The sequence below is a fragment of the Ruditapes philippinarum genome, unplaced genomic scaffold (genome assembly GCF_026571515.1).
Source record: "Ruditapes philippinarum isolate M1 unplaced genomic scaffold, ASM2657151v2 ctg6186_1_1_1_1, whole genome shotgun sequence".
NCBI lineage: Eukaryota > Metazoa > Mollusca > Bivalvia > Venerida > Veneridae > Ruditapes > Ruditapes philippinarum.
Window position 1 is genome coordinate 29,237 of NW_026858967.1, and position 22,833 is coordinate 52,069.

The 22,833-nt window shown below is 33.3% G+C and overlaps 1 protein-coding gene across 1 annotated transcript in view; it reads left to right on the plus strand.

Moving 5' to 3' along the window:
• The first annotated feature begins 1,644 nt into the window (after positions 1 to 1,644).
• The window catches only part of LOC132754809 (uncharacterized), a 31,266-nt gene continuing 10,077 nt past the window's right edge, over positions 1,645 to 22,833 (plus strand). Inside the window, exons 1-3 of the mRNA XM_060745521.1 lie at positions 1,645 to 1,841; positions 8,959 to 9,133; positions 10,862 to 11,064. Of these exons, the coding sequence (XP_060601504.1) occupies positions 9,010 to 9,133; positions 10,862 to 11,064 (327 nt within the window). The 5' untranslated portion in view covers positions 1,645 to 1,841; positions 8,959 to 9,009. The remainder of the gene's footprint in view (positions 1,842 to 8,958; positions 9,134 to 10,861; positions 11,065 to 22,833) is intronic.

A 22,833-nucleotide genomic window follows, 5' to 3' on the forward strand; every position in this document is an offset into this window, starting at 1 on the left:
GTCGGAACACGTGAAAGTTAATGTATTTTTAGTTTTCAGCTTACATAATATTATCCTTTATCCGACTTGACTGTGATGCCAAGCAGAAATTTTTTAAAACACATAGATATATTTAAATAATGTTTGAAACTCTTGATAGGTTAAGATGGGTTATGAAATAACACACAATTTATCCGGTTTATCGTAAAACATTAAAATGCACGCCACGTACACTATTTAATTGTCACTTCACAAAATTAATAAACACTGATGGCATTATTAAAAAGTAACTTAAATTACGATAATTTCATAATTTTATGTGATTAAATATGTCATGGTACTAAAACGTACCGGTTGAATGATACTGAAAACTATTCACGTTTGAAGTACTGACCGCTTTTATTCATCAAAACAAATCTGTTTTCTTGGTGACATAACCTATAATCACGTCTTTCATAGCCTTCAAGTACGCTAAATGTAGTCTATCGTTATTGCGCTTTTGCCCTACGCAGCATGCGCGAAATGCAACATCGGTTGCTATGGAAAAATCGTATTGTTAAAAGGTCTATAACCTAAAAAGATTTCAGTAGATGACACCTAATTATTTTTGATGTCATTGGGTAAAAGATCAGGGTCACAATAACGCTAAAAGTAAAATCAATGTCCAATTAAAAAATTGTTTAAATGGCACTTTGACAGGCAGAAAATTTGTACAAATAGTTTAATCTGATTTGTCAATTATCTCGTGCGCACGACTTAATTATCTCGTTCCCACGACTTAGTAATTCTTGGGCACGAGATAGTATCTCGTGCGCAGAACTGAATTATCTCATTGCCACGACTAAGTAACTCGTTTCCACGACATAGTATCTCATGGCCACGAAATAGTTTCTCGTGCACACCACTTAATTATCTCGTGGCCACGACTTAGTAACTCGTGACCACGGCATAGTATCTTGTGCGCGCCACTGAATTATCTCGTGGTCACGACTTAGTAACTCGTGGCCATGACATAGTATCTCGTACGCACCACTGAATTATCTTGTCGCCATGACTTAGTAACTCGTGGCCATGACATAGTGTCTCGTGCGCACGAGATAAATAAAAAACAAACACATGTGACATCTGTGCCACCGCAGCTGCATGCCTCCAACACAATATTACTTGAAAAAAATGTACCATTGCGTAATTTAGATCAAGTCATACCGGTCAAAAAATATATAGATCTAGGAGCTTCAAAATTCTGTTCATGGTTCACTCGGTCATATCTATATACAGATCTAATATAGTGCATGGTGATATTGTATCTAGATCTATATACTGAGTAATGTTCACTGTTAGATTTACTACTTTTCGAAAACGCTAAAACAAAGACGCTAAAATATATATAAAAAATAAATCAAGTAAAAAACAAAAACAAAAAATTTGCAAATGTCACTTTTATGCCACCGACCGTACAATTCCGAAAGCGGAATTATCTATTAAAAGCGCGATACATTTTGTTACGTCATATGTTAACAAATTTGTTTTCGTCATTCAATCCATTTCCGAGAATAAACATTGTGATTTTAGAACAGAAACTGATGGGCAGTTCTTGAATTATGAATTTGAATACTGAATTATGATGTGTTTCGTTAACATATTTCATTTGCTAACAGATATAACTTTGCATATGGAGCAATGTTTCATCTGGATTAAAGTTCCTAAAATTAGGAGTCATCATGATTGTCATTCAGAAGTCAGAAATAGGATCTACGGAACTGGATGAAGACTGGCAATGAAGGAATCTTCCGAATGTGAATTTGTCGTAGAAAGATCTGTTTCGAAATTCAACGGGATTCTATTCCGCTTAAAACATAAAAGTAAGTGCAATTTCTACTCCATGTGACTTGATGTTTTTATTGCTTATTACTCACGTTTTTGAAGTTTTGCATCATATAGAGTCTGTCGCAACTAAACTGTTACATCTTTTAGATTCAGCTTTGTAAAATATACATGAAACGACCCCCGAGAACCTCAAGTACATTTTAAAAACATGACACGTGCTTTCTCTTGTTCATCTTCATATGAATGGCGTCGGAAAATAAACAACAAAGATTTGTCGTAGAGAAATCAAACTTTGCTTTTAGAAGAAAAGTAGAAACTTTAGAGGAAAAATCTTTGAAAAATATCTCGAGGGAAACTTTTTTTTAATCTACAAAAACGGTTTATGTTATTTTCAACCTCGTTTTGTTAATTCATACCAGGCACAGAATATCCCGCCATTTTGTTAACTATTAATATATCGTGACGTCACTATTAACCCAGTTTTTACGGGAAAACCTACTTTTTCATTTTGACGTCATGTAAACAAATAGAACAAATTTTTAATAAAGTAACGAAAAGATAACAGAAAATATAACAAATAAAGATAGTTGAAACATTGAGATAAAGAAATTGACAGAATTAAAGGTACACGAAGAAATATTTATTCTGTTTATAGTTCTACATGTAGATTTCTATTTGCTTATTATTAAAGTAAAAGTTTAAAAATAATTAATGTTTTTAATGTTATACAATGTTCTTTACTGTATTTCTCTCTACTATTTTACAAATTCGCTGTAGATATTTTATAATCCTGACTTGAAACCGACCTGAAAAATGGTGCCAGAAGTAAAGAATATCTATTTAAAGGAACATTGATTTTTATTGAATGTACAGTAGATATTGATTTTTTAAAAAAAAGGGAAAATGATTTTTTAAGTTTTAGATCTACTGTTAAGTAAAATATCTAAATTTATTATATAATCTATAAATAGCTTTGAAATGCCTTTCCCTGATTGGCTAACAAGCAACTTTTTGTAAAAAATAACAGGTCAATATCAGAGTATATTCACTGTTTTTTTTTCTAAAAATAGATTTTCAGAGTATATTCACCGGTTTTTCTTCTAAAAATAGATTTTCTGGAAATCCCTTAAAGACGCGAGACTTTTACGTGACGTCACGCCAAATTTGTTGTTATTATTCTGAAAAAACTTTGTGTGGGTGTACATAAGAGTCAAATTAGTCTATTTTAGTTACCGTTTTTCATTTTTAAGAACAATAGGGATTAGCAGGCCAAATTATGGAAACAGTAGACAAGCTGAAAAATAATGATTTCCGTCGTATGCAATGACAGATGTGATAAGCCATATAAAAGCTATTTATAAATTATATAATAAAACAGATATATGTACTTTTTAGCTGTTGAATATGATGTGATATGTACTAAAAAATTAATATTGACCTCGGCTATCGCCTCCGTCAATATTAATTTTTTAGTACATATCACATCATATTCAACAGCTAAAAAGTCCATATTTGTATAATATTTTTTTTTTGCTTTGAAATGATTTCAAAGTTATTTCATAAGAGAGAGATATTTTACACTATTGGCATTCAAAGAAATGATATTAATATTCTGTTTTTGACATTATTATTGAAAAAAGATTTATTACATAAAAGCTTTTGATATTTGTTATTTGCAACTATAAATAAAATCTATGTATTGGGGTTTTAAAATGAATATTTTACGTGAATATGAAAGTAAAGTCAGTGTACCCGGTTCCGCACAGGATCCGGTCCCGCACACTTTCCCATTTTTCATTTTTCTTGAAAATTTAAATGAATTTATTCAGTTTTCTTTTGTGTTTCACTGAACTGGCATGTTTTCAACAAGATATAACATAATCTGGGATCTTGCACCCCAGCCTCTCCCTGGAGAGTGCAGACGAAAATGTTAATACATGTACATGGCTGTGTAGGTCACACATAAAAACAACTTATTCAGCAAGTAAACCATGCTAATTTCTATTTTAATGTTAAGATTATTATAAAATATATATTTGAAAAGAAATGTATGTTTTTGTTATGGCAAATTTGCTGTAAGTTATGAAATATATGCCAGGGCCTTTTCACTAGTTTTGGGGAAGGCGCCCTAGCCCTTTTTGTGGGGAAAAAATGCGCGATTTTCACACTTTTGGGGAAAATATCATATTTTCACACATTTCGGGGAAATATCATAATTTATTTGCATATCTTCCTCCAATCGCATTTAAGGTTTACTATAGTACTAAGCTTTCTGTCCAACAGGAGTAAAAGACATTTTTACAGATCAATTTATTGCCCCTCTATATTAACTCATATTTCCTATTTATAGTATTTTACGTTGGTCATGTGAGCGTTCTTGGTTTGATTCAGAGGGTACATTATTATCAGTTTACACTGTATTACTGGCACTGATGTGCTAGGCTCGCTATTTCCAACAGTTGAGCATGTTGTGCTCACAGGTGGCAGTATCAGTGTTTGGACACCCCACCCCTATCTGCCCCTGGACCCCTACTACAACCCTGAAAAAAAATAATTCAACACTCTAAGGCTTATTAAAAGATACCAAATACAAAACCACCGATGAAATTATATAAAACAAATTTTCCATTATCAAAATTATAGTTATAGAAAGGTGAAAAGCCTACTATATGTTCATTTGCCAAACAATGTGGAACACGGGAAATCGTCGTTTCGGTGATCAAGGCGCATTCCGGCAGGATTTCGCTGCATCATTCATTAACATTAATAAAAGGAACTAGAATTCCACAGCTTATCTAATTCAAGTCTAACGAATATCACTATCATTCCCATTTTTTTCTGTTTCGTGGTATTTCTTGAATTGTCGTAGCCATTTTGCAGTCTGATACCTGGGTTGAAATACGCGATCTGATTGGACGAGCTAAATTTGACGTCCAATCAGATCGCATATAACACACAGGTATCAGAATCCAAAATGGCAGCGACAAGTCAAAAATTACCGTGAAATAGAAAAAATCGATATAATATTGATATTCGTTTAACTTGAATTAAGTAAGCTGTGGAATTCAAGTTCTTTTTATTGATGTAAATGAATGATGCAGCAAAATGCCTTCGGAATGCGCCTCAGTCGCCGAAGCGACGATTTCCCGTGTTCCACATTGTTTGGCAAATGAACATATAGTAGGCTTTTCACCTTTCTATAACTATAATTTTGATAGTGGAATTTTTTTTTTATATATTATTTCATCGGTGATTTTGTATTTGGTACCTTCTAGTAAGCTTTAGAGTGTTGAATTTTCTTTTTTCAGGGTTGTAGTAGGGGTCCAGGGGCAGATAGGGATGGGGTGTCCAAACACTGATACTGCCACCTGTGGTTGTGCTACTCGGACACATGGGCTTGTACTAACAAGGTCATCAATTCATCCAATTTTTATTAAACAATTACAAACGTCACTCAATCGTATTTTCTTCTTGTTCTGTGACATTGTTTACATTAGTGACATCGTATCGGTCGCCATATTGTTGTAACAAATCACATGTGCACTAAAAAATAAGGCAGCAGGGATTTCCCATGCTGTTTTTAGAAAGTTGCAAACTCAAACTGAGGCTCTGAGTTAACATCATTTGTATTAAATCAAGGTATTCCTCTATTGGGTTATTTCAGTGGACAAAACAATTATCTATTTTTAAACTATAAAGTTTTATACTTCAGTTAAAGGGGAAATATTTGCCAGAAGGGGAATTTTAGACTGTTTTTTGGGGAAAAAAGGTAGTAATTTGGATTGGGGAAGTAGCCTGATACAGGCTACAGCAAAGAAGGGTAAAAAGGCCCATAATGCACATGAATTAACTTCTTCTAACTACCAAACACCAAGTCATTTCACCTTGATTCTTTTGTTTAAAATAATACCAAACTCTTAATCGAACAAATCATAACTAATAGATGAAAAAAACTTTCAATAATTATTTTTATGTCTGTTTTACTAGCTACAAGTGGTAAAAAGTATGTTTCCATTGCTGTTACATGTTTCCTGTGGAAATAAAATGTTTGTATACTGTAGTAAGAATGTGCATTAAATTTATTTGTAGTCCTGAAAATTTGCAAAAAAATATATCTTATCTGGACTTAGAGATGTTAAATAATTTATTAAAACATGTTTTAGATGTAAAATAACCTTTCAGTATAAAATGGCCTTGTGTGCGGAACCGAGTCTATTATTTATTAAATTTGGCCCATTCCTTTTGCTTAAAATCAAGTGCGCCTAAAAGTATGACCGACTTAAGATGAAAACGTTTTGGTCATCAGTTTTTATGGGCAAAGGATGTAATTTTCAAAATTATATCAAATATAAGAAGAATTTTTAACTATAAAATAATTTTCTTATTTTTCCTTAAAAAAGTGTACGACACCGGGTACACTGACTCTATAGGGAAGCGCGTGATTTTCGTTTGTTTGTTTGTTTTTTTTCTTCATTTTTGTGGGCCACAAAAGGAATACAGTAAATTATGTGAATAAAAATTACTTTTTAAATCACTGATTTAAATGATATTGATATTGTACTGTTAACATTAAATTACCAGGACGACAACCGATGCTTATTAAAAATGATTGTATTCAAATACGTGAAATTCATATAACATAGTAAGAGTTCAAAAGGCAAATGTTCGGGAGAATTGTCTACACAGTTTAACAAGCATACGCAAACGTCTCGGGGGAAGTTGCCTTCTTGTATTAAATATTATTCATTCGTAAGAAAGTATTTTTCAGACATTCCCCCTCCCCCGATGAAACCCTCTTACTGGGAAATCTTCCCTTTTCAGTAGCATAAATATTAACATACGAAAAAAAAATCATTTCCATATATATAATCTGGTTTATTATCTCACACGGGGGCAGATAACAAGATTATATATAGAGAGAGCGAAACTATTTCAATAATTGAAATATTACCGCGTCACGACAAAACCAACATAATGGGTTTGCGACCAGCATGGATCCAGAACAGCCTGCGCATCCGCGCAGTCTGATCAGGATCTATGCTGTTAGCTATCAGTTTCTCTACTTGTTATAGAGTTTGTGAGCGAACAGCATGGATCCTGATCAGACTGCGCGGATGCGCAGGATGGTCTGGATCCATGCTGGTAGCAAACGCTCTATGTTGGTTTTGTCGTGACGCAGCTCATTTTATTATGCTATTCTAAGGGAAGTTTTCCCGGGAAGAGGGTTATTCTTCGGAGGTATTTATGATTTAGAAAATGGGGCTTGGAATACTTTTTGGGATAGTGTGTGAGCACTTTTTTTACGGAATGAATCACATTTATTATAAATAATATAAAACTTCCTCGGCTTTACATAGTGAGGTGCTTGCCTTTTGACAGCGTGCTAATAGCCTATATTATATTAATTTCACGATAACACCTTTTAAAGAATAGATTGTAGAATGTTTATATTTCCGTTACGTACATTTATATAACTTAAAATTTTAACTAAATTGAACCCAAGGAAGTCTATTTATAATTTTAAACTAATGTGCATGCTTACATAATAAATTGCAAGCGCCTAAGTGACCATGTTTATTGTAAACTACGGAGTGACTTTTTTTAGTTATATTTTATAATAAAGTTTCCTTTTAAAAGGGTTTTGCCATCATCCCATCCCTTTAAAAATGATTTTTTTTAAAAACTCCTAGATCAACTCTTTATGATAAAGAAATAATTATAAAAAAAAAATTACCTTATATACCAGAAAAAACAAGGTACCTAGTATGTTTTTACAGGTATAGAGGGTCAATTTATTGTCACTATTTTTTAATTAGTTGAATATCATAAAGGGTTTATTAAGGATTTTTTTCCCCGAAAAATCTTATATTTAGCTTCATGATAAAACTAATAAAATAATCAATGGTAAAATACTAACATTGGCTTTCCTACGTGGAGGAAATCATAAAAGAAATTAACTTTTGCGTCTTCAAAACGAACTGAAACAGAACAGTTTCGTTTATAATTTATTTCTTCCTTCTCCAATAAATCAAGTAAAAATAATGTAGAAATCTTATTTATATAAACAAACTGGGATTACCGAAGTTTCGTAATGTCAATCGCAGTTTGAACTGTTATTATCATTTATGTATATAAGAAAATTAAAAAGAAATGTTTATTTCTTTATAAATGCTTTTTCATTTGATACTTGGAAGTTGAACTTCCATACCATGTACAATGTGTATCTAAAATAATAATCTAATATTCATATACAACAATAAAAACAGCTTATAACTCTTTTTCAGAATCTAAATTGACAAAGAAGATACACACATTGTTTGGCAAATGAACATATAGTAGGCTTTTCACCTTTCTATAACTATAATTTTGATAGTGGAAAATCTTTTTTTTTATATATTATTTCATCGGTGGTTTTGTATTTGGTACCTTCTAGTAAGCTTTTAGAGTGTTGAATTATTTTTTTTCAGGGTTGTAGTAGGGGGCAGATCCAGGGGCAGATAGGGGTGGGGTGTCCAAACACTGATACTGCCACCTGTGGTTGTGCTACTCGGACACATGGGCTTGCACTAACAAGGTCATCAATTCATCCAATTTTTAATAAACAATTACAAACGTCACTCAATCGTATTTTCTTCTTGTTCTGTGACATTGTTTACATTAGTGTCTACTGTGACATCGTATCGGTCGCCATATTGTTGTAACAAATCACATGTGCACTAAAAAATAAGGCAGCAGGGATTTCCCATGCTGTTTTTAGAAAGTTGCAAACTCAAACTGAGGCTCTGAGTTAACATCAATTGTATTAAATCAAGGTATCCCTCTATTGGGTTATTTCAGTGGACAAAACAATATTATTATCTATTTTTAAACTAGAAAGTTTTATACTTCAGTTAAAGGGGAAATATTTGCCAGAAGGGGAATTTTAGACTGTTTTTTTTTGGGATTACCGAAGTTTCGTAATGTCAATCGCAGTTTGAACTGTTATTATCATTTATGTATATAAGAAAATTAAAAAGAAATGTTTATTTCTTTATAAATGCTTTTTCATTTGATACTTGGAAGTTGAACTTCCATACCATGTACAATGTGTATCTAAAATAATAATCTAATATTCATATACAACAATAAAAACAGCTTATAACTCTTTTTCAGAATCTAAATTGACAAAGAAGATACACTTGCTATAAATGATCCGCTGGAGAAATGAAGACTTCGTTAATAAATCACATCTTCCTTGCAATGATTTTTGTTATAAGCTTGAATCGTCAGTCGTGCATCGCCAAAACCATTCCCTATCCTCAAGGAAATGTAGAGAAGCCAGCAACAGGTGGGATTTTTTTCTACAAATTGTTACTTATAAATGTTATTTTCATTATACCTCAGAAAAACGAAGTTAAAGAGGGTATACTGGAGTCAGCTGGTGGTCAGTCGGTCGGTCGACCCGTTGCAGATTTCTTGTCCGGGATATAGCTCTAAAACTACAAGATATATCAATTTCAAATTGTGTAGGTAGATAAATCTTATTGAGTAGAAAAGCAGTCCAAAAAGAACCGTAACACTGCCTTGCCTAATTTTGGAGATATTGTCCCATATTTTTACACTTCAAACTTTTTCCGGGACGACACGACAAGATGTATCAACTTGAAACTTTGTAGGTATATATAATCATTGAGTAGGAGTGCACTGCAAATGAACCGTAACTCTGCCTTCCCTTATTTAGGAGTTGTTGTCCTTTGTTTATTTTACAATTTGAACTTTGTCCGGGACATCAGTCTATAAAAAAGCAACTTTGTGGGTAGACAGCTCACATTGAGGAAAAGTGCGGTGAAAAAGAACCATAACTCTGCCTTGCCTTAAATTGGAGTTATTGCCCTTTGTTCACTTTTACACTTTGAACTTTGTTCGGGACATCACAAGGTATCAACTAAAAACATTGTAGGCATATAGACTTACTGAGCAATCCAGTGAATAAGAACCATAACCCTCTCATCACAAATTTTGGAGTTATTGACCTTTGTTAGTTTTTACACTTTGAATTTTGTCCTGGAAATTACCTGAAAACTATAAAAGGTATCAACTTGAAACTGTGTAGGTAGATAGATGTAACAAGTGCAGTGTGGAAGAACCGTTAACCTTTCTACCCTAATTTTGGAGTTATTGCCTTTGTTCATTTAAATACTTTGAACTTTGTCCAGGATATACCATGAGAGTTACTATGAAAGGTATCAACATGACACTATATAAATAGATAGATCTCACTGAGTAGAAATACAGAAATATCAGGGAGAAAGAACGTATTGCCCTTAAAGAAGTCAAGAAAACTTCAAATCCAAACTTTAATTTATTTTATTGATGTAGGACAAAAATTCACAAATATTTGAAAAATATCTATAAACAACTGCATTCTGCTTATCATCATCCTATGTGCAAAATTATTAAATAAAAACACGTTTTCTGACAAGCACGCGCGCGCATGTGTGTGTGTGTGGTGTGGGAGGGGATATTTGGCACTTGTGACAATTTCTAGTTTTTATTTGTTTGGGTAACACTGGAAACAGCATTGCTGGCACTACACAAAAACAAATTGGTTTATAATCTCACAACCTTCACCTTTCTGACATTCTGAGACCCTAACAATTTCAGCGCCTTCTGTGCTTTGATTATTTAATTAAGTGATTTGGTCCACAATAAAATGTCTGTAAACGATGAATAGTTATGTTGATAGTATTTGGTATAATACGTGACAACAAACCGTGAAAAATTACTTATGGATGTCCTTGGTTTAGTGTGAGTAACTAACATGATCACAAATGACATTTCAATATGTATTAGATAATAAATTGTTCTAGAACAAAATATCATTATTTAATCATATCAATATCCATAATAAATAACTCTGTAAGCTATCAATTTTTTAAGATACATGTATATATATTTAATCAAAATGATACATTTATTGTTTTTATTAATATTTGTAAGAAATACTTATGGAAAATGTGTGCCCATTGTGCCATAGAGTGATTGTACATCCAAGACTTTTAGTACTACTTTTCAGTTAAGGTGAAGGTCGTAGATACAGATAAAAGACAAAGAAGGTATATCGACCAGTTTCCTGACCAATTAGATGTTGACGTATCAACAGATGAATTGCATGAACATTTTCAAAATCTAAAAAGAAATCATCACGTTCCGCATATTAAGTATGTTCACATGATGGAAAATGGAGCAGTTAAAAAGTTCAGATTTGAAAGAAAAGAGGTAATCCATTATTTTGTTGCAATATCTTCAGCCACTTATTATATTTCATTATTTTATCTAATTATAAACAGATTCTCCCTGTGCTCTTGTAAGAATCACGTGACTACACGTTGTATGTTATTGTTATAAAATCTATTAATAGTAACAGATTGCTGATAAGACATACAAGTAACTTGTGAATAGTTGGCAAAAGGTATGGCGGCTGATAAGACGCAAATGTATAAATAATTACAAAGTTATCTTTCATTAATCAGTTTCATATTGTAAATCATTCGAAAGGTCGTTTTCAAAACCTTTTAATTTTTTCTTGGTAAAGGGTTAAACTTGGCCCTTTCTGTCAATGTTCAATAGTTTAGTTTAGGTTGAACATCACAAAATAGATTTATGCTTAAGCGGCACATTTATTGAAATAAATAGTGGTAATCGTCGTCTTCGTTATATTCCTTATATTTCCGTCGCACAGGTTACCAAAACGGTATGACGGTAGGGATCCGGAATCGTATTAGATGCATAAAGAAAACTAATAAAATATCTTTTTGTTTATATTTTATCGAACTGAAAGGCAATTGTAGCGCCGATATATGTCCAAACGTCGAAATTTAAATGTCCAAACGACGATAAATGTCCAAAAATTGACGATAAATGTCTCAATCGCCGATAAATGTCCAAAACTCCTTTAACGATAAATGTCCAAAAATTAACGAAAAATGTCGCAACAAATTAGGTGCTCATCAATGTCCAAATCGGTTAACGATAAATGTCTCAACTTTTCATTTGTTAATTTGTAATTTATTGTATTGGATTCCAACTAACCCGTGATTTTACCCTCTGGTTTACCCCCGACGTAAAATTATCATTCATTATAATTTATTGTGCATGGCCAGTTGCAGATCCGGATGGGGCGCGGGGGGTATGTGCCTTCTTAACTCACCGAAGCAATACGTTTTACCATCGTTTGTGTTCTTCAATATTTTTGTGTCCCATATAGCGTTCCGTCCCGAAAGTTTGTGAACGGTATAGGGGCGTGGACAGAGTTGCATATTCCTTTACTGTCAAGTGGTCAAAAGTTAAGAAACATATGCAACTCTATCTGGCAAACAAAGCAGTTAACCTGTATAAACCATATGAGCTAATCAAGAGGTTAACTGCATTGACAGTTAAAATCTGACCTACTGATTCAACAGCGAACAGTGCAGACCTTGACAGAATGACGCATTTGCTTGTCGGGGGATATGGTTCGACAACGGTCGTTATAAGCATATACGCAACACTTGTTAAATGGGTTTTGTGACTTTTCTCTTAAGTGCTGCGAAGACGGTCCTTCTCATGCTACATTGATTTAAGACATTTGTATTTGATTATTACTCATTCGCGCGTGGTGGACTGAACGCCACTGCGGGGCCACCACCTTATAAATACAGAGTTTTGAAAGGCTACTTACATGTATCCCTCCAGTGTCGACCCAGATCAGTTTGCACGCAAATGCGTCACCAGATGAGGGTATGCGCTATTAAACACCAGTCATTGGTAGTTAAGGTTTTGTATGTCCCTACAGTGTGGCACTTTCAAGATCAACCTACATGGTTAAACATGAAAATAATGTATATATAATCAAGTAAATGTTCAACTAAATAAGGGGAAGTAACTGCTATATTACCATTTTACAGCTTCTAATTGGCTATAATTATGTCGTGGGAACAATATAATTATTTCGTGGGAACAAGATATTTTATTACATGCTTTTCGGTGGTTTATAGAAATATATCAGTGATATAAAACTGGTTTGAAACAGTGAAATTACCACTTTGATAATTTCACTGTTTTGAATTTTAGCCCCTTACGTTGTTTCAGTGAAATACCAGCGTGCACAGTACTGGGAACTAGGGATTAAACGATGATCGAGTATAATCGAAAATTGATCGGTTATAGAACCGATCGGCGATGATCGATTACAAAGTTTAATAATCGATCATCGGCAATTTATTTTCTTGCTGTTACTTAAGTGACTAACTGTATTATAACAACACTCTAAATTAAAGCCAGTTTTGTTTGAAACAATAATTTTCATTCAATTGAATATGAAAGCATACTAGTGACCATTGAGTTAATAGTTGACAATCAGGCATGCTATTTTAAAGGTATATTATGCTCAAATTTGACATTAGAAAATATTTAAAATTGTTATACCTTCTATTTGTAAATATAAAATAAACATTGTTTTGACTTCACACAAAAAGATATGTTATGTATAAAATTATTCTACACACTAAAGGTGGTTGCAATATCAATATATAGTGTCATTAAAAAAAACTGGCAGTTTTGTTAAGAACAGATCGACCAACTTAACTTGTTCCCATACATAGTTTATTCATTCCTTTTTAGAAAGTGAGACATAATAATTTCATAGATTTTAATGAATTTATTTGATTAAAATATTTTACTCAAGGATGAGCATAGATTATCTTAAAATTAATTTATTTCAGTTGATAAAGTGGTGGTCACATGGAAATAGAATTCTTATAAAATATTAAAGCATGATAATTTATTTATGTACATTATACTTTTTTACTTTGTTATCATAAATGTTTCGATTATATAATCGATGATTGATCGAAAAAGGTTGTTCGATTATTTTCGATGATCGATTATGATTTTTGTCCGATTAAGAAACCCTACTGGGAACCAACTTAATGACGTGACGTCGTAACATTGTATTATTATTTGGCGCGCTTTTCATTCAGTATTAGGTTTAATTGTCTTTTTAAAACGTTTCTTTGCATGTAATAAAAAGAAAATTTGTTTAGTTTAGTGTAAGATCGAAATACATTTCACCTTGTGAACACCAAAAGTTCATATTTCACTCGTGGCTGTGACACTCGTGAAATATACCTTTTGGTGCTCACTCGGTGAAATATATTCCGATCTTACACTGAACTAAACAAATATCCTCTATATCTTGTGGGAACAAGATAATTATTTCGTGGGAACAAGATAATATCTCGTGGGAACAAGATAATATCTTGTGGGAACAAGATAATATCTCGTGTGAACAAGATAAATAAAGACACCCATGTGTCACATCTGTGCCACCGTAATAGACACTTGACGTAATAGTATGTTTTCTTGCTGTGCTGGTTGGATACAAACTAAACATTTAAAAATTACTTATATGTCAAATATTAACTTAAGAATATTATTTCAATAACACATGGCTGTCATTTTGCATTATGCTAACTGGTTACTAAAGCAATTATCGTTTTTATCAATACAGAGTTATGTAAGAGTTATGTACCCCATGGTGATTTAAGAAATATTCCCCGGAAATACATTCTAGGAGGGTTATATTCGATCAGAACACATTGTAGGCCTATGGGAGTTTTACATTGAAGGATATATTGAGGTATAATAATATATAAATAGCATATTGCTGTCGGGGTGATAGAGGATATTGTCAACCCGGAAGTTGTATATTACCCCGAGGCACAGCCGAGGGTAATATGCCAGTTCAAGGGTTGGCAGTACCCTCTATCACCCCGACAGCCATATGTTATTTATTTTATTATACCGAAAAAAAACAAACTTAGGTTCCAAAACATTCATAAGAGAAAATACAGATCAACACTTCAAAATTACAGCAATTTTGATCTGTAAACACAAAAATGTATTGATAAAAACAAGACAAACAGACAGACAGGCATATCGTTATTTCTTCATTAGAAAATAAATAACAACAAAATCAAATTTTTATAATTATTATTAATGGATGCAAAATTACAATTATTTTTAATCATGTATCTATAAAATTTTCATATGTAGTAATTTTTATACACGTGAACATGTACAAGCTTGTAACGGTTTCGCACGAACTTTTCGCTTTCCACGTGGGATTCTTTGCTAAATAAAGATTTTTTTTATAAACTATTTAAATTGTATTAGTATGTATATTTTTGCATTATGTTAGTCTGATTTTATTGACCTGTTAATTATGAATACATTATAGCACTCATTTACATATTCGATCCCACTGCGGTTTTTTCCGTTTATTTTACGAGAATTAATATGGAGTGTATCACTTACGTTTGGAAAACTCTCACTAGATTAATGTAGGTTCTTGTAACATCCACAATAGCACAGTCGGTTAAGTGATTACCTAATGCATGAGGGGTCCGAGGTTCGATCCCCATTTTTGATATTGTTTTTAGACTTATTCTTTCTTTATTTTTAAGTATATTTTAATGAAAATGGTCAAGCGCTTGCAATTTGTCTACACGGATATGAACCAACTAAGAAACACTGAATTGTCACATTTTATATTGTATAATTACATTTATTGATTTTAATCGGAATGAATTTTCAGTATTAATTCTTGTTATATACAAATGTATAGTGTTTACAAAATGGTGCAAAACATATTAAAAATGGAACAACCATATCTTAAAAAACATGTAGAAAATAGTTATGAAAAAAAATACTGGACATACTCTGTCTCGATCCTACAACACGTTGAACATTCAGATAAAATATACCAGTGGTTTACCCTATTGCACTATAACGGTCAGTGTAACTAATTCAAAATAACAAGATGAATTTAATCACATCTTACTGCGCACATCTCACGGAATTTACCGAACATTTATCGAATATTAATATATTCTGTGCATTGACCGTATAATCAGTATGGAATTGACAGGTTAATAAAATCAAACAATAACTGGTTACTAAGGCATTATCGCTATTATGAATACAGAGTTATGTAAGAGTTATGTGCCCCAGGGTGATATAAGAAATATTCCCCGGGGAATATAATTATTCTAGGAGGGTGATATTCGATCAGAACACATTGTAGGCCTATGGGAGTTTTACATTGAAGGATATATTGAGGTATAATAATATATAATTAACACATGATTGTCGGGGTGATAGAGGATATTGTCAACACGAGAACTGGTATATTACACCGAGGCGCAGCCGAGGGTAATATGCCCGTTCAAGGGTTGGCAATATCCTCTATCACACCGACAGCCATGTGTTATTTATTTATTATACCGAAAAAAAAACTCTTAGGTCAGCAGTCTTTGCCTGAAAGAAAATACAGATCATCACTTCACAATTATAGCGATTTTGATCTGTAAATGTTCGATATACACAAAAATAGTATAATGTTTATAGATAAAAACAAGAGACAGACAGACAGACTAGGAAATTAATAACATTATGCCAACTGGGTACTAAGGCATTATCGCTTTATGAATGAGTTATGTAAGAGTTTTGTGCTCCAAGGTGATATAAGAAATATTCCGCGGGGAAAATATTCTAGGAGGGTGATATTCGATCAGAACACATTGTAGCCCTATGGGAGTTTTACATTGAAGGACATATTGAGGTATAATAATATTTATGTATTGTCCAGGTCAAGCAAATATAACTGGCAAGACGAACTTGTTTGGTATGAGATAAAACACAACACTTAGGTTAAATGAAATAGGGCATTTATTAAATGCCATAAATGACAAATGTTACATAATAACAAACATGACAAATGTTACATAATAACAAACATGGCATGTACATATTTGTATCGAAATAACCAAACTTGGAGGTAAAAACCGCCAGATTATGATAACATTGTAATGTAATTCAAATAGATAACAATCTTAGCAAAAGTTATAAAAGATGACAAAGTTGAACCAAAAACCATCTACATAAATATAATAAAATGGATTGCTGATCACTCGCCCAGGAAAAACCATAGTTTGGAAACCTGTGCCCTTTTATCTTGTGTCTAGTACCACTTGATGTAGGGCTCCATCCTTGAAAAATATTTTAAACATTCTATACATGAATAAGTGTATTACATATGACTAGATCATAAGTATTTATGACAACAAATAGAAAAATATTTGAAAGAGATAATATAACATCGACTAGTTTTATAAATCTTTGCATGAACAGTTGCACAAGTATTTTGAGATAAACAATAAGTGAAACGACTGAACAATAAATGAAATGGTATTTATATCAACATCAAAAATTGAAAGAGGAGGATTGAGTTGGAGGAGTGGATTTTAGTAATACAGAAAGGCGAGAATCATTCCTTGCCAAAATTATTTCTTTGTGATAGATCTAATGTAATCATTGGTTACTTAACATCACATGATTTAAGTCTTGATATCGATTGGCTAAGACGTACTTGGCTAAAACCTGACCCGTTATATTCTGTACAGTAATGAGAATAGGGACGGACCAATGACATAAATTATTTTATGTGGGCATAAAATCTTATAAATGTTTAAATGACACCATCATATAGCAATTATAATGTTACTATTCGAATACTGTGTAATATTTATTTTAATCTGTTGATAAAAACAGTTGATAAAAATATGAGGACCATCAGCCAAAGCATTGTCTAGTTATTGAGCGGAAATGGTATGGTCTACGGACCGACGGACGGACCGACCGACCGACATGGGCAAAGCAATAAACCCCCACTTCTTCGAAGGGGGGATTAATAACTTATTTTATTTGACTATTTTATCGTTGGTACCGGTTGCCCATATGACAAACGTCCCCTGAAGATTGTTAGTATATTATTTTTCGGGGGGGGGGGGGAGGGGGGATAGTGTATGATACAGAAGACGCCCCGTTCCAGAGGCGACCCTGGTTCTTTTAAGTGCCCGGTGTAAAGCACCAGTACAATGCACCTCGGTTCAACTTATTTTTTTCCCTTTAAAAAGTAAGGGAGATAGACTGTATCCAACAATCAACTTATTTTCAAATACATTTTTTAAACTTTTTTTAACAATCTCACAAGCAAGCAGAGAGTCCCGGTGGTCGGTCGGGTGATTCAGGAACGACCGGGGTACGTCCGTAACTGTCGGCAACGTCCGGGATGATCAAGGGCTCTGCCGGGGCTCTACCGGTGATTGTCGGCACTCTATCTGACCGTACCGGGGCTCTGCCGGGATCATCCGGGACTCTGCCGACATCATCCGGGGCTGTGCTAGCATGGATCTCAGCTTTTATGATCTCTTTGATCGAAGACTTAACAGCGTTTGAATATCGTGTAAGGTCATCCGTCGTTGACTTACTATCTGCATTATCCGTAGTTTCAACTGGACTCTGCATGGATGGCCCGGAGTTCATCCTGGTTGTTATAGGTATGGAAATTGGGTATCGTCGTATTTTACCGGGGTTATTGAGACTGCAACAATATTTTCTTCCCGGATCGTCTGGGGTGGTCCTGGGCTTTGCCGGGATGCTGGTGAGAACGCTACTTAAATCGGTACTTTTAATCCCTATGTAAACCTTTATAACTGGCTGATGCATTACTGTTGATCATAGAAATAAGTGCAATTAACATATGAAAAGATAGACATTTATCGTTAACCGATTTGGACATTTATGAGCACCTAATTTGTTGCGACATTTTTCGTTAATTTTTGGACATTTATCGTTAAAGGAGTTTTGGACATTTATCGGCGATTGAGACATTTATCGTCATTTTTTTGACATTTATCGTCGTTTGGACATTTTCGACGTTTGGACATATATCGGCGCTACAGCAATTAAACGTAAACTATATCGTATGTAACGACAGGAATATTAATTTCAACTAAATTATATATTTTTTCGATAGCGCGGAAGAATATTATTTTATGCAGATACCATGCAGATACCATGCAGATACCATGCAGTTTTACGCCAGAATTGCATTGTTTCATGCAATAATTAAAACGTATATATTTTCAAATATTCGATGACTGTTAATTATATATCGGATTCTGAAGTATACAATACGGATTTCGATGTCTGGTATAACGGTATAACTTATAAAAATATATATTGTATAATTTAAAACAATTACTGTATAGATCTACTGAAAAAAATTTATTCGATAATTTGAATCATGGGACAGAACACTTAGCATACTAAGCCCCGCCTATAAAGTAATCACGAATTTCTGATAAAGCGTTATCATCCTGATTAAACTAGACTAGTGTAGCGGAAATGATCAGCGTCCCTGTGAATGTCACTTGTAAATAACACCGTGTATATCCAGTAACGCCGGAATGTGAAAATAACGCACGGTTCGTGCAATAAGTAACGCAAAATTGTGCAATATATGGCAGATCATTCGTGAAAATGATGACTTGACCACCGTTTTGAGCGAGATTTTGGCTTTTTGATGGCTCTTATAAGTACAGCAATGCATATTATAACGTATAATTTCGATTTGCAAGTGACATTTACTAAACTTTTGGTGATAAAGAAAATTGAAATAAGCTGATAAAATGTGATTCAAGTCGTTTTTATGAGGTCTTCGCAGCCGTATGCGGCTATTCCTTTTACCAGTTCGATTAAATAAAAAATATATTGGCCAGTTTACTTACAGCCATTTATTGCACAATTCTGCGTTACTTATTGCACGAATCGTGCGGTTTTTTTCACATCCCGGCGTTACTGGATATACACGGTGAATAAGACATATGCTTAATCCTCCTTATAAATGTATATGTAAAAATTGAAATAGATTTTAAAATCTTCAGGACATGCAATCGTATAATAATGGATTTTCATATACCTAATAATTTAACCACGTGACGATTTGAACCTATATGTGGGGATATCATGTAAGGTGCATTTACATAAAAATACACGGAACATAAATCATATCCCCTATATGAAACGAAAAATACCAACAAGAAACATTAACAACTGAAAATGTTATGCCGTTAATGCAATGAACATGTAAAGCGACCCGACGCACGGTATAACTTTAAAATTTGACGTTAACAACGTCACAAGTGTATAGTCTTTAACGGAGCAGCTCGAAGTAGGCCAATACGTGTTTCACATGTTAATTGCGGCTGATTCACTGCCTGTATAAGTCGGTGTTATAGACTGTATGATAATAAATGAGCTCTTGTAATGACTCAAACTTCCGTTCTTTCCTTCTGTAACTTGATTGCTGGAAAATTGCACATGAAATAAACTATTTTATCACATAAACCGCGGCGCAGGAGTGTAATAAATAGAGGATATTCAAGTTTTTTCTATAAATACATGATTTATTTTCATCGAGTGGTATAAAAATAAATATTTCATGAGTGGCGGTAGCCACGAGTGAAATATGGTAATTTTCATACCACAAGATGAAAATAAATCATGTATTTATAGAAAAAACTTGAATTTTCGGTTTATTATATACATTTTTCTCTTTCTGGACATTAAAATTTGAAAGACTTTCCCATAAATATTGAGTACTGGCAGAATTTAAAAGAAAGTAGTCCGGCAAGACACCAGTGAAAATACGGAAAATATGTTTCACTGCAGTGAAAAATAAATTTTTACAGTGAAAATACGGAAAATGAAAATACGCATTTTATTTCATCAATATTTCTCAATATTTCATTTATAAGTATATAATAAAGCCATTTATTACATGCTTTTCGGTGGTTTATAGAAATATATCAGTTTATAAAACTGGTAATTTCACTGGTTTATAGAAATATATCAGTGATATAAAACTGGTAATTTCACTGTTTTGAATTTAAGCCCCTTACGTTGTTTCAGTGAAATACCAGCGTGCACAGTACTGGGTACCAACTTAATGACGTGACGTCGTAATGACGTCACGTTGTATTATTATTTGGCGCGCTTTTCATTCAGAATTACGTTAAATGTGTTTTTAAAACGTTTCTTTGCATATAATAAAAAGAAACTTTGTTTAGTTTAGTGTAAGATTGAAATATACTTCACCTTGTGAACACCAACAGTTCATATTTCACTCGTGGCTGCGCCACTCGTGAAATATACCTTTTGGTGCTCACTCGGTGAAATATATTCCGATCTTACAATGAACTAAACAAATATCCTTTATTTAATAAAAACGATATTACACTAGTGTAATAACACTTTGACGTGACGTCATTTGCGCTATATATAAACATAGCGTTAAAGCGCGCTAATGTTAGCATTACACTATAGGCGCGTCATTGAAAGATTACTCATTTTAACAGTTTACTGTTCTTATTTTATATATGTGATAAATAGAATATTATATTCGTGTAGATTCAATACTAAATTTATTGAACTCGTTGAATAAATTTAGTATTAAACTACACTAATTCAATATCCTCTATATATGTCTTATATTAATATAATTTTGCTGCATGATAATGTATCATACTTACGAGAAAATAAAAAAAAAATACAACTAAGAACAAAATTGTCATTATTTAAAAAAACATATAACGCATAACCAATTTTGAATGGGACTGTTAAATTGTTAAAAAAAATGACGATAAGACTATTACGAAGAATAGTAAAATGAGTTATACAATTGTAAACCAAAAACATAATAATCACACTGGCCAGAGCTTTCGCAGAAGCAGTGGGTCCATCGAAGCCGGGGTAGAAATTTCATCGCAGAAGCGGTGGATAAAATATGGCCGTTTGATTTTGTCGGTAAGTTTACGACTGAATTTTGCTTTATGCTTAAATAATGTTTTACTGGAAAAAACCTAGTGAGACTGGAGCCCACATATGTACTTTTCCAACTAATTACTCGCACACGGTGCAATTCATTGCCATTTGCGCAATCACTTATGTACAGTTTGACAAGGGGACGCCACTTTTGCCTAATTTTGGTTAAATCACGTACAAATGTGTGCAAAACGACCACTAAATACGCCAACATTACATAGAATGTATGATAAATACACACAACAACCATATTTTGGAACTTTTATAATTGCTATTACCATTTTTATAGAAGAATTGACAAAAATTGTTTACAAAGCAGAGCACTTTGACATCAGAGAAACGTGTTTCTTTAGTTTAGTTAACATAATATGATTATTTATGCAAAGAGATTTTCGAGTTGCGCTTCCATTTTCCTTCCATTGTAATTCCTTTGGTAGATTAGTTTACGTTCAACCTGGGACTTAAAAAGACCTTGAGTTCGAGGTTTAACAACAAACACAAAAAAGAAATTCCCGTAAGAATAACAGAACCTGCTTCTTAAACATGAAAAACTATAAGAATCTTACACCAGCTGCCGGTACAGACCGTAATATCTAGCTCGAGGGTAACTGTTTACAGCGGTAACGAGGCTCTGCCGAGTTTTCGCTAAACAGTTTCCCGAGAGCTAGATATTCCCGTCTGTACCAACAGCCGGTGTTTGATTCTTTTTCTTGCATATTACATGTCAATTTCTTTCGGAACAGAATTTATGAAAACTGATATTCTCATTACGCACTTTTTTCTTATAGTAGCGTATGAACATACAACTTCATTCATAACGGAAAAATGACGTCATCCAAAGAACGCGATTCATTCATTAAAGTCGCGCGTCAATGACGACATTTAAAGCACGCGACTTGTCTTACATGGGGGGTGTATACATCGTATACATATACAGTCATAGTGCGTTAACTGGAGTGCAGTTTTAGTAACCCGCACTCGAAAGCATGTCTATTGATTGGATTATTTTTCCGGGGTTTACTTATTGTAACGACAGTGAAAGGGATAACGATAGAAATGTCATATTTAGTACGCTCCCTTCTCAGTTTACTTAAAACACTCACGCTACTTCAGAGATTAAGAGGATAATTTTTCGTTTGAGTGAAATATGGAATATATTTTCACGAGCCGTTTATCAAAGAAAAACGGTTACGAACACCTTTGCTTGCTACGCAACTGTAATTGTACAGCGCGCCGTAATATAAATATTGTCTTGTTTTACACGCGATATTTAGCGATATA